This window comes from Equus quagga, chromosome 3 (genome assembly GCF_021613505.1).
Source record: "Equus quagga isolate Etosha38 chromosome 3, UCLA_HA_Equagga_1.0, whole genome shotgun sequence".
NCBI classification, from domain to species: Eukaryota; Metazoa; Chordata; class Mammalia; order Perissodactyla; family Equidae; genus Equus; species Equus quagga.
This window is the reverse complement of record NC_060269.1, coordinates 99548870-99561628: the sequence shown is the minus strand read 5'-3', so window position 1 is coordinate 99561628 and position 12759 is coordinate 99548870. Positions and strand designations below refer to the sequence as shown.

Below are 12759 nucleotides of genomic sequence, written 5' to 3'. Positions count from 1 at the left end.
AAAATTTTTAGAAAGTAGATAAGGGCTAGATATAGCAATTAATGGGTAAGAATAGTCATTACATAGAATATACGCTGATCAGATCTTTGGAGCATTGTTTCTACAGGCTAACTGCTCCAGGCTTGAGCAGGGAGACGTTGATCTGTAGTGGCCTTTGTCAAAGCTTCTAAATGTTATTTGCATCAGACCTGATGACTGCATTAGAAAATTGCTAGAAACACCTGTGGTTTTTACCTCTTTCAACTACTTTTTATATTTTGAACCCTGTCATTTCAGCATTCTAATTTCATCATAGATACTGTGGGGGAGAAAACCCAGAACCTATTAAATGTATTTAGGGCAACGTTTGAACCCCAAATAGTTTGAGGCCAACACTAAATTATTCTGGGGCAGTCAGTACCAGTCTTGGTATGATAAAGGTATGGTACGGGTAGGCTTTTAAGATATGCAGAATATATTAGAATTGTTTCAAGAGGTTTGTAATTCAATGTACACCAAAGTTTTCTCATCTGAACCTTTAGGACTAATGGGCAAAATTGATTTATTATGCTAGAATAAATCTGGGCTCTAGGGATAATAGACTTCATATTTCTCCCAAACCTGTAGTAAATGGAGTTGCTGTCTCAGATTTCCCCAACATATGCATAAAGGCCTATCTTGGCTTCCCTGTATAGGCTACCATAGATGCGGCCAGCGACACAAACCTACCCTGTTGTCGTAGCAGCCAGGGTCGGCCCCTTCAGCACAGCAGGCTTCCGTCAAGGAGACCACTTCATTCACGAGATTACTGATCTGTTCAAATGTGCCACTGGGAAATTTTCGGCTGTACAGGACCATTGATCTGAGGGGAAGAATAAGTCAGCATATTTAGAATTAAAAAAAATAATAATATTGGGGCTGGCCCCATGGCCGAGTGGTTAAGTTTGCACGCTCCGCTGCAGGCAGCCCAGTGTTTTGTTGGTTCGAATCCTGGGCGCGGACATGGCACTGCTCATCAAACCACGCTGAGGCAGCGTCCCACATGCCACAACTAGAAGGACCCACAACGAAGAAGATACAACTATGTACTGGGGGGGCTTTGGGGAGAAAAAGGAAAAAATAAAATCTTAAAAAAAAAAAATTTTCACATATTAAAATACAAAATCTGTTCAATTTTTAAAAGGAATATTGCACACATTTTCTTGATAAATGAAAAGAACATGAGGTTGACTTTAAAAATTAGTTTTTGTCCTAGGTAAGCTAATCTTGTAAAGCAGAAGTTGGATTTGGGGATTTCATCAAATCAGCCTCATGTTCTCTTTCCTCTCGAGACTCCCCAAATGAACGTGTTCTGTACCATGTTGCCTTCTTTACCAGAGTCCTAGCATGTACTATTTGCATTTTAATTTACCTCAGAAAACTATGCTTACTTATTCTAATTCATTAATAAACGTAACAAATTTTTAGACCATCATAATGATAGTTCAACTGGAATCCTTGGATGTCCCCCGTTTGCCTGACTTCTCTGACCACATTGACCCCGGGGATCTATCTTAATCTTAGCAGAGATCAAGTCAGAGCATATGCCAAATTGAAGTTACTTGACATGTAGTTTCATCCAAGGTCAAGTAACCAAGAGAATGAGTAATGCCTCGTACTTACAGAGATGTGAAGTCATCTTTTCCCAGACTGGTGAACTCCTTGCAGACTTTATCCTTCTCGTAATCTCGGCCTAGGAACCAGAAATAGAAAAATTTCTGTCTTTTCCTTTTTAATGAATTTTACGCTAAATGTGTCTGTATAAAGGAATCCTCCACATGATTCATCTGTAGTGAAAGTAACATTTTTCTTAATATCTATATGCAATTTCATGTTTTGGTGCCTTTCTAGTTGTCTTCTCACAAATGGGCCAGAATTTTATGACACGCTATAAAATTTTGATCAGTAGCAGAAAAAGAGGGAGTGAACTAATACTGAAAGTGATAAGTCAAATGATGTACGCCAACTAGTGAGTCAGAACCTATTGATACTACAATCATTCTCTTAGGTCCCATCTTTAGAATAACGCTAAAATGGGACTTTCTAACCCTCCCTTCTTTCTTTGTCTGTTTTACCTAGTGCCTGGAAAGAAACAAGAACAAAAAATAAATGGAGAGTATCTACATTCCAAAGTAAAGAGAGAGCCCCACTAACGCAGGACTGTGAAGGAAATGTGGGAGAGCTGGGGTTGCCACCCTTGTTCCATTATCCATCTCAAGACTCTATAAAAAAAAGGCTAGGAATTCAGCTGAGGGAAAAGATGGAAATTAGGCAAAATATTTTTTGGAGAAAGTTGTCAGTGTGCTGGGTTTGGAGGAGTGATTGGGAGTCTTTTACCTCGTGTCAAGCATAGTGAGAGGGGCTTCAAAGAAAACACTCAGAGACCTTGATAGGTGACCCTTGACATTTGGGGTACAAAGGACAGGTGTCTGATTCAGACTGGAGAAATCTAAAGGATGAAAGGGTCTGGTTAATTGGCCTTGGGCAACAAAGGAGAAAGCTGAGAGTGGGAAGCTCTCCTGTGGCCATTGGACCTGATATAAATGTCCCCTCACTCCCTAAAAAGGCCTATCCAGAGGGTAGTGGGCTTCCAACAGTGGGCCACCTTTGTTGCAGAGGCAATTTGGAAATCAGAAGGCCAAAAGGGAAGTCTTAAGGTGCCAGGTGCATGTGAAAGATCCCCAGGGATAATGAGAAAGAGATCTCCAAAGAACCCACAAAGAGAAAACGTCAACTTTGAACATCACCCATAACCAGAGGAAACAACACTGTCTCACAAAGCTGCCCATTGAATTAGTTTTCCTGCTGCTTACCTCTCCTGCTAGCTTCTCCATTCTGAGTTAACCCTAGAAGGGCTAAAAGCAGCCCAGAGAGTGAGAGGAAGGAGAAAAGAACAGGCCGAGAGAAAAGAAGAAAGTGTACATGTCTCCCTTTGCCACCACAGGAAGCAGAACTGAAACAGGCCTGTTCTGGGGTTTAGCTTCAACTTTAAATGAGCTGACAAATTTTTGACTATTAAACCAGACATTCCCATGACTGTGATGAGGTGGTTATTTCGAATTTTGAAAGGACCAGAGGATGTGTTTATTATTTGAGCAAACAGAAAAATCGCAGAAGCTACTTTTAAGTCAATTCAAGCAGTTGGGAAGAGCTAGTTCCCACAGGAGGAGATGAGTTCTTTATTGAGCGTGAGACCCACTCGTTCCACATACCTATTATATATACGATACGGTGGACACGCGATAGGCAGCTGATGATTTTCTTCCCTGATTCATCCTTTATGCAAGTAAGTCTAGGAAATTTCCCAACACTTTGTGTCTTTCAAAAAATTGTAAGAACTAAATAAATGACCCAGTTTCTGTTCTAAGTGTTTTAAATGTTTAATTTATCCTCCTGGGTTTAAATATTGGGAAACCCATCTCAAGTGAAATGGTGGCAACTGCTGTCATGCATTTTATCCCCAAATGTCCTCACTTCTCTAACAGTTTCAGCTCTGTGCAAGAGTGAATATACATAAGCCAGGGTAGAAATGTTTGTTTTATGCCTTGGAGTGGGGGTGGTGGTGGTTGGATACAGGCTGGGAAAGTTTCTTTTTTTTTTATCCCTTTTTAAAAGGTTCTCTTTAGGATTTGTTAGATTTAATGGTGAAAATGCCTGATACTGGAGAAAATTGCCTATAGAAGAAGGTCAAACCCTCTATCTTTCAGGTGGACTACTCAGAGTATACTACTGAGGTGAGAACAGTCAGAATTGAGAGACAAAGACATTCTTAGGCAGCACTTTGTAATAAGAAATCAATTCAAAGAAATGCCATCAAAATCACATAGAAGGTGGAAAAGAACCTACATGTTCAAATGTCATGTTGTCTTGGAAACTAGGACAAGACAGTAGGATTGATAAAGCTAACAGTCAATGGAGTATAAAAAGCCACTTGCAACAAACCTCTGTTATATCTGAGAACCTTCACATCTAGTCATTTTCTGGAATTTATTGATTAGTTTACAGATTAGATACTGTCACAGTTTCAAAAGGTCAAAATAAGGAAGAAAATTTCAGTTAATCATTAATAGTATTCAGTGGGACTGAACTTAGGGCACAGAGGGCAAGAATTTAGGGTAGAGCTGTCCTCCTCTAGTGAAGAGATGTGACATTACGATGTCAAGAGAGTTGTTTTATGTTGCTCCTATGAAAGAACTAGGAAAAATGGTTGGCAGTAGATTTTATTTCAATGTGAGAGAACTTTATTATAGCTGTGGTTAATTAATACCTGAAACAAACAGCTTTTTGAAGAAATGAGTTTGTTTTGCCCTGGAAATATTCAAATGGAGTTTAAATAACCATATGCATTAAAGATCCCTGAGTTTAGTACAGGACTGTATCCTCATGATCTTTAAGATCACTTCCAAGAGATTATAAAATAATCTCTTAGAAATAGTAAGAAATCATATGGAATCTTTTTTCCCCAAAGCTTATTGTCTTTTAAGCTACAAAATAATAGCTCTAAGAACTTTTTCTTTTTCATGCAAAGGAGCTACCTTTGTTTAATAAACTCTCCATGTAAAACTACAGAGGTCATTTTATTGATACTCTTATTGTGACCAAGCAATAACATGCAAAGCAAGAGCCTGTATTCAGAAGGGACACCTCCCATGAACATTTAAGGAAATATTTTGTTTCTAGTCTCCCAGATTCGGATTTCTCACCTCACCAAAAAAATGTGTCATTCAGTGTGTTATGGGAAAGTGCTGGTTCATGTGAATGTAGTGTAAGTGAACACTACAGATTGTTCCGTGTTAAAGAGCTTTAATTAAATCAACTACTTGTGTTTGCACAGAAATACATTCGAATCCGTGTGTGTTATGTACTGCTTTAGTTAGAATGCAAAATGATGACAGAACAGTGGGGAAACAGATCAACTATGTAAGACGTAAAATGGTTTTGAAACCGTTTTTGCTGGAACATTCAGTCTTGGGCATGACAGAAGCAAGGGAGGAAGCCCAAAAGGAGGGCATTGAGAAAGTTCAGAATTGGAAATATTAGGGTAAAACCGCTCTTTCAAAAATAACCTGTAGAGGAAGCTGTTGCACCATCTATCTTTCAAGTGAAGTACTTGAAGTATATTTGATTTAAAAAAAAAAATTCATTTATTTATCCAAAGAGAAGATCTATAGCTTACAAGGCTAAGCAAATATGTTAATCATTTTCTCATCTTCCAAGAAACAACAAATACTGAAGTCAATTTAAAATGTGATTTTACAAATTGATTCTTCATTCCATGGAGTACTGCTTAATGTTTTCACACCAGTTGAACTCACTTTGATTCACATAATTAAATCCTATCTCAAATGGATTGGAAATGACACACTCTCTTCTTTAATGTGCCGTGTGGTTATAAAGAAGGAGATCCGGACTTTGATACGGCCCCTGTAAATATTGGCATAATCTTAGTGATACTGGTGAAATCATTTTCACATCAAGTGACCCTTAGTGCTAAATGTTTACAAATTTCATTAACAGAACTTTTACCTTTTGCAGTAGCATGTCCCATTTCTATCTATGTTGTGAAATATTCTTGTATGTCTTGTCTAATTCTGGACTTTTGAAAACAAATTTGATTTACTTTCGGGAAACTTTTCTGCTTCCTGTACCTCACCCCTCTCAACACAGCTGACGTTCAGACATACAAAGGATGTGTTTTGAAGACTTTCTCTGTGCCAGGCATTGGGTTCAGTATTTAACCTACAATGGAGAGAAAATTAGACACATCCTTGCCCTGATGGGATTTTCAATCTGGTGGAGATAGAAAATAAGATATTCACTGTCTTGGTACAAACTTGGCTAAAAAGAGTATTTTGACTGCTTTAACTACTGTTGTTATAATCTTTCTCTAAAACTAATTACCCCTGGAAAAGCTGTTTGTATACCAGGAGCAATGGATGGACCCTAAATAACATTGAACTGAAGAAATGCTCATACATGGTGCTAGGAACTGTCTTAGGTTGCTATTTTCCTATTGTGTTCTGGACAATCATGAGTTTTTAAAGCTTGGTTGTGCATTTTATATTTTTGCAATTTTATTCTTCTGGCGTTTTTATCTCTATTCTGCACTGACAGACTCATCTTTGACAGAAAATTTCAGTATTTTTGTTGGTGTGTGTTTTTTAAAACTTTTTAAGAATATAGTTGGTAGTGTTTATTCAAACTAGTCAGGCTACATATTGATTTCAGAGTCGCAGTTTTACTTGAGAAATTACGCATCACAGTGCTGGTTTAGGAAGCTGCTCTGATTACGGAAGATAAAGAAAACAAGTAATTATATCCCTAGAAACACTGTCAATGAAGAAGTGGCAATTTAATTAATACTCTCATTTTGTTTTTCAGGCTTTTTTGGGGTCTCATTTCCATTGACATTTTTAATCATTATTATATAAAGCATTGATCTGGTTTTTCATATTGATATTGATGTTTGTGGGCCAGGTGTACAATTTTCTGGGTTTGAGTCAGTGGAAAGAAATTCAACCCTTTTAATACTAAACCTAGAGCTCTACGTGACTTCTATAGATTAATTAATCTAGAAGAAATTAAATGTATCTTTTAGGATGCCATCAGTGGAACAAATGGAGTTTCATTTCAGATTTTGAAAATTCAAAAACAGTAGAAGATATAGGGTGAGTGGGTCAGTTGCCCAGAAGCTACAGTTGCTCTAGAGAGTGGCCTCCTAGACTCACCCAAATTTCCTGTCCTTGGGTTCCCCACAGGTGGTAGCGTATATGGATGCCATGTTCACCAAAGTCCCAGAGGAGGCATTCTCTCTCCATGCATCTCTTTCCACTTCCTCTTCCCTTCACAGGCTGGGTACCTTGTCATCTGCAAATGCTTTTTGATAGGGTAGATAGGGGAGCAGGTTTCCCTCTCCCACCTTTGGGATGAGTGAGGGCAATATCTTCTGCATCCTAACTTGTAAAATTTGGAGGCATTGCAGGGTTTAGTTTTTAAAGCAATATATGAATGAATAATACCATAAGGTATCATGCAAAAGAAAACTCTAAAGCCACCAATATTTAAGGAACTGAAGTCTGATAGTAGAAATAAGCATACAACAGCAATAGTGATCATTGCCATAGAAGAGATTGAAACAAAGCATTATGAAACTTTAGAATGGAAGAGGGCTTTTAGAAAGCCTCATAAAAGGAGCTATTACTTGATGGTGGTCATGAATGATGGGTAGGATTTTAACAGGTTTAGATAAATTGGGAGAGGAATTTTAAGTGGCGAGGAGAACATGAAGACATGTCTGACGTTAGAAAATCACAAGTCATATTTGGAGAATAATAAGTAGTTCAATACGGAAAATGAAGTATGGAATGTAAAGACAGAAGGACTTGATAGCCAGTTTTACTTCTTATTTTTTAAGGTGATCGTGTATCTATTGATATATATTCTTGTAGTGGAATGACCAAATCATAGGCGTATTCAAGGAAGAGTAATCTGGAATTTAAGACAAATGATACCTTCTTCATAAGGCTGTTCTATGAAGTATGTTAACCTATATTAAAATGCTTAGGACATCTCCTGCCTAACATGAGGTAAACAATAAGTGCTAACTATTTTTGTAGTAAAATCCAGTGATAATATACATTATCAGACATTATATACCCCTGTGATATGAATATCATGTGACTTACTCCAGTCCTTATCTGAGGTGGTGGGCTAAATTTCTGATCAGAGGAAAATGGAAGAGAAGGTGAAGGTAGAAAACACCCAGGAAGCAGGGAAAATGGATCCGGCCAATAAAATGGTGGTCAATCAGCAGTGAGATCCCTTGACGTACCGCTCCTTTCCTTCAGGAAGTCCCAGCTTGTCACAGGACCCAGAAACCTGGATGAAATTTCTATTGCCATTGTATAGCACAAATTTAGTGGCTTAACCAACGCAAACTTACTACCTTACAGTTATATCGTGTAGTCTGACACTGATCTCTCAGGGCTAAAATCAAGGTATTTGCAGGGCTGTGTTCTTCCTGGAGGCTCGAGAGGAGAATTCATTTCCTTGCCTTATTCCAGCTTCTAGAAACAGGCTACATTTCTTGACTCCAGGTCCCCTTCCTCCATCTTCAAAGCCAGTAACTTTGCATCTTTCTAAGACTTTTTTCCTTTAGTCACATCTTCCCCTGACTGACTCTCTTCTGCTTCCGTCTTCTACCTTAAAGCCCTTTGTGATTATATTGGGCCCCCAGGTAATCTGGCATTATTTTTCTATTTTAAGGTCAACTGATTGCAACCTTTATTCCATCTGCAGCCTTAACTCCCCTCTGTGAGGTAACCTAACATAAATTTATCCAAAAGATTTTAAGCATGCTGGCACATTATAAATAAAATATTAGCTATAATATCAGCGCATAAAATCTAGTGCCAATGCTTCACAGTGGATACTTTATATAATTACAATAAAAATAGTGAAAGACTTACAGAGTTTACTCCTTCCAGGCTATTTATTATGTGTCCTAGTTGACCTTTAATTTTCCTTAAATACTCAAACTACCTAATGAGGTAGGTACTCTAATAATCCTAATTTTGTAATTTTACACAAATCTATGGAACACTTTGTATGGCAAATAGTATTCTAAAAGGAATTACAGCAAGAAACAAATATAAAGTCCTGACTTCATGGAGCTTACATTCTATATTCTACATTTGTTATAATAAAGAAATGACTAGCTGGTGATAGGGTAAGGTGATGAGTGCTAAAAAAAAAAAGTGCAGAACAAAGGGATAGAGGTAAGTGGAGTGGTAGGTTCTCTTTGAGGTTGGGTGGTCAGGGAGGCCTTCTCTATACACGATCTTGGAGCAGACATGTGGAGGAGGAGAGAAAGGGAGCATGTGGATCTTAGGGGGATCAGTGTTCTAAGAGGAGGGATGAGCTAGTACAACCCCCTGTGGTGCAGAGTAGATAGTGAAGGAGAGTGTGGCTGAAGCAGAGTGAACTAGGCGAAAGGAGGAGAGAGGGGGTAGCAGTGGACAGTGTAAAGTTAAGTGACCATAGATACCCGGGGAGAAGGTAATCAATTCCTTTGAAGGATTTCTTCATCTCCTTCCTGTGTAGCTTAATTTCCTGGCCTTTTAAAATGTACGTACTTGTCCCTACACCACACACATGATGGTATTGCACCTTGCAATAGGGAAGCATAACATTGCTAGTGATTTCCAGGGAGGTTAACATTGCTGTTATGATGAAGTTAAGCTGCCTCTCTGACTTCAGCTCTTCCTCCTTTCCCTTCTTGGCTAAACCTCTTTTATACATTTATTCTGGCTGCTTTGTGAACTTGAATCAGGCCATGCTTGTTCCTAGCTCAGAACTTGTGCACCTGAGTTCCTTCAGGTTGAAACACATTTCTAGATCTTTGCACAGCCATCTTCCTTTCATTGTAGATCTCAATTCCTATGTCACTTCCTCAATAACCATTAAGTAGGTTTTGCAGAGAGGATATAAAGACGTATCTGGGAAAATAGAACAGCTGTCTACTTATCTTAAATTGTTTCTCTCTGGCATTTTTTGTAGCTATGTTCCTGAATCAAACTTAGGACAATTTTTTTTTTTTTTTTAAACGTGGCTACTGATGAAAGGGCAACTTGTAGAAAAGAAAAACAGTGATTCAGTGGTGGTTAGGGAGACTGGGATAACCAGGGATGTTTTGACAGGCAGGTGGGAGAAGGAAAAATATAGTTCACCCACGAAGCCAAAGGAGATTTACTTTCTTCTTGCTATTTGATATCATGTTTAGTAAAAATGTATGTGCTTAGAATGAAATGCTTAAAGCAAAACGGCAAATGTTCATAATAAATAGCCTGTTCTTGCCAACGGCCCTTATAAACTGCAGTGGTTTGTCTCCTAGGGCGTTATTTCCTTGGTAATTTTGTGGCTGTGTCAGCAGCCTTCTTGCTTGTTTCTTGGGAAGAGGGAAAGATTAGTGTCATATCCATTTCAGTCCTGAGGAGAGAAGCCACGTAGAGGCAGTTGGCAAACAATTGAGAATTGTTGTCTCTCATGGAGTAGCTAAAGTGGATATTTTCTTATGATACCATCCAGATTTGGCATATTTGGTAAGCCCTTCTCTTCCAAGATGTATGCAAGAGCTTGTAAACTGAATCTTCAATGCTGTTTCATGGAAGAGTACTGGCTTGATGTTCATGTTGAGCTACAGCAGTATCCATTTTCAACCTGAGGTTTCCCAAAGAATATTTCCATGGGGTAGAGGCATTTTAGGAAAGAGGCCACATGTTTGGGAAACCCTAGGTTAAATAAGATTTCTTACTGGTATGGCTTCTCGGGACCTTTAGAACAACAAAAGGCATTGATTGTGAACCAGCCAAGAAGGACTAATACGTGGCTTAATTCTTACATGTGTTTGCCCATAGAAACTCTTTTTCAAGATGAGTCTTGAGTGAAATACACTTTGGAAAATGTGTTCTAGATAAATGCTGTGGGTGGTCGGTCAGCTCTCTAGAACTATAACAGGCAGAGAGAACTGCCACCCAAACCTATCCCCCACCATCCAACGCTCCTCTCAACTTCTTTAGTCTGTAGACTTTGTAATCTCCTGCCAGGAGAGAACATACCTAGCTTCCAGGTAAATCACTGACTTGGTATTTGGGTCATGCTCAGGGAATAGAGAACAGAGGATGGGTCAGGACTGCTGTCCCCAAGTACTGGACGTTTAGTACTTACTTTATGTATCAGGATATGCCTCTATGGCACCTGGGTAATTTGACTGAGGCTCATTGTGAAATTCAGAACTTCAAGGGAGCTGATGAGATTTTTAGCCTCCATTTCATCAGAATCTGAGAGAATGCTGAAGGATGTTGAAATAGAGGTTGTAGAATACTGTTATTCTCGAAAGGACACTGTTGTTCTTTGGAGTGAAGCCAGTGTACACTTACTAAGCCAGCAATCCAAAATGGTGACTCATGTCCCATGTTATGATGTCCACATATAATTCCAGCAGCTAGCCATTTCTGGACCCTCTGCGTTTTGAATATCTTGATTTGAAGCTACTTGAGTGAAATTTTTCAGGTTCAGATCTGCCCCAGGGAAACCTTGGATGATGGAGTAAGCTTTCAGAGTCTTTTGGAACTTGTCCTATTCAGAGGTTTTATAAGGGACACAGTTTATTTTACTTATTTATACCCCAATTTATCTCAGATTTTTGTAGTCTTACATAAAGATCCACAGCTTAGATCTTTAAGATCTATGGATGAATAAGGCAAAATTCAAAATAATTTGAATAGCAAAAGTAAGATCACGGAAAAGTGAGTGTAAAAAGAATAAGAAAGTCAGGAGTTTTTATGTCACAATTAATAACTGATAATTTCTGGGATCCACCTATCTTATTCCACTGGTTAAATGTGTTATTAATATGAAAACCAATGTATACTTGGATGAGGTTCTTAACTGACAACACTAAATAAGCAGGATGAATGCAGATTCCCCAATAAGCATTAAAGAATCAGCCAGAAAAGTAAACTGAAACTGATTATAAGTTTTGCAACTTGGGAACTTTTCATAAAGTTGTCTACTTCACATAATTTCAGTTTGTGTCATTGAAAGAGTTTTAAACATTGATCAGAGATGAAGACACCATTTGAGGAATAATTTTAATGAAAAACAGAGCTCAATTATCTTAATAGTCATGTTTTATAGCTATTAAGTTCTTATTTTCTGTAGGATATTTTAGCAACTGTAGTGCATTTTCAAACATTGCGTGTACAGGATTCCTTGAAGAGGATCAAGGAAATCTCTCAGTTGACTTCGTGCATTATTGATGTGATGGTGTTCTCAACGGCAATAAATATTTGAAGTCTGAAAAAATGGTCAGTGGTGGGTCACAACATCCATTTACATTATCTTTTGAACAGTTAAAAAATTTCTAACTTCAAACCGTTTTCTCCAGATCTCAATTATCAAAAGAGCAGGGAAGGATAATTGACAAATTACAAATTTGTTTTGTCTTTCATGAAATTTTTTCTTGAGTTTTTAGCTATTCCAATTGAATGCTATATGGCACATTAGAACTCAAATTAATCTCTCTTTGCTTCCCTTTCTCCCCAACATATTCACCAATTCTTCTGTTTTCCCCCTTTTTGTATAGCTTTAAAAATGGTAACAGAAAATTAGACTAGTAAGAGTTCTTGTAATGGTCACACCACTGGAAGTCTTACCTCTTTCTAGAGCATGCATAAATGCTACAGCAAGCAGGACAACCGGGATCCTCTTCATCTTCCTGCCAGCAAGTCCTGAAGCCCCCTGTCGGCTGTACATTACCCAGTGAAAAATGGCAGCCCAAAGTAACCAATTCCCTTTTACTAAGATTCTTGACTATGGACTAATCAATTATTAATCTCTACACCGAAGCAAGAGCAGTCATCCTTGGCCCACAAGAGATAAAATAATACCATCAATCAAGGCAAATAGACACCTTTGGGAAAATGTAATGGAAAATCTAGGAGATTTTAATCATTAACTGAGTGAAACTTCAAAAGAGTCAGGGTACACGTAGATGTTTTTCCCACTGCTGCTTTTTACTGAAACTTGTTTAGTATATTAGTGGGCACATTTTGCCCCTTTCCTTATAGGGTTGTGTGCCTTCTTTGGACATTCCCTACCCTTCTCATGTATAAATGGAAACTTAGGAGTTCTCTCTCTCTCTCTGTTGGTCTGCCTCTCTCTCTCTTCTTTTAAACCTAC

General features: G+C 38.3%; 1 protein-coding gene across 1 annotated transcript in view; it reads right to left on the bottom strand.

Annotated features, from left to right (window-relative positions):
* The window catches only part of GC (GC vitamin D binding protein), a 35069-nt gene extending 22625 nt beyond the window's left edge, over positions 1–12444 (bottom strand). Inside the window, exons 1-3 of the mRNA XM_046655594.1 lie at positions 12234–12444; positions 1642–1711; positions 709–841 (exon numbers count right to left, since the gene is read on the bottom strand). Coding sequence (XP_046511550.1) covers positions 709–841; positions 1642–1711; positions 12234–12333 — 303 coding nt within the window. The 5' untranslated portion in view covers positions 12334–12444. The remainder of the gene's footprint in view (positions 1–708; positions 842–1641; positions 1712–12233) is intronic.
* Positions 12445–12759: the final 315 nt, after the last annotated feature.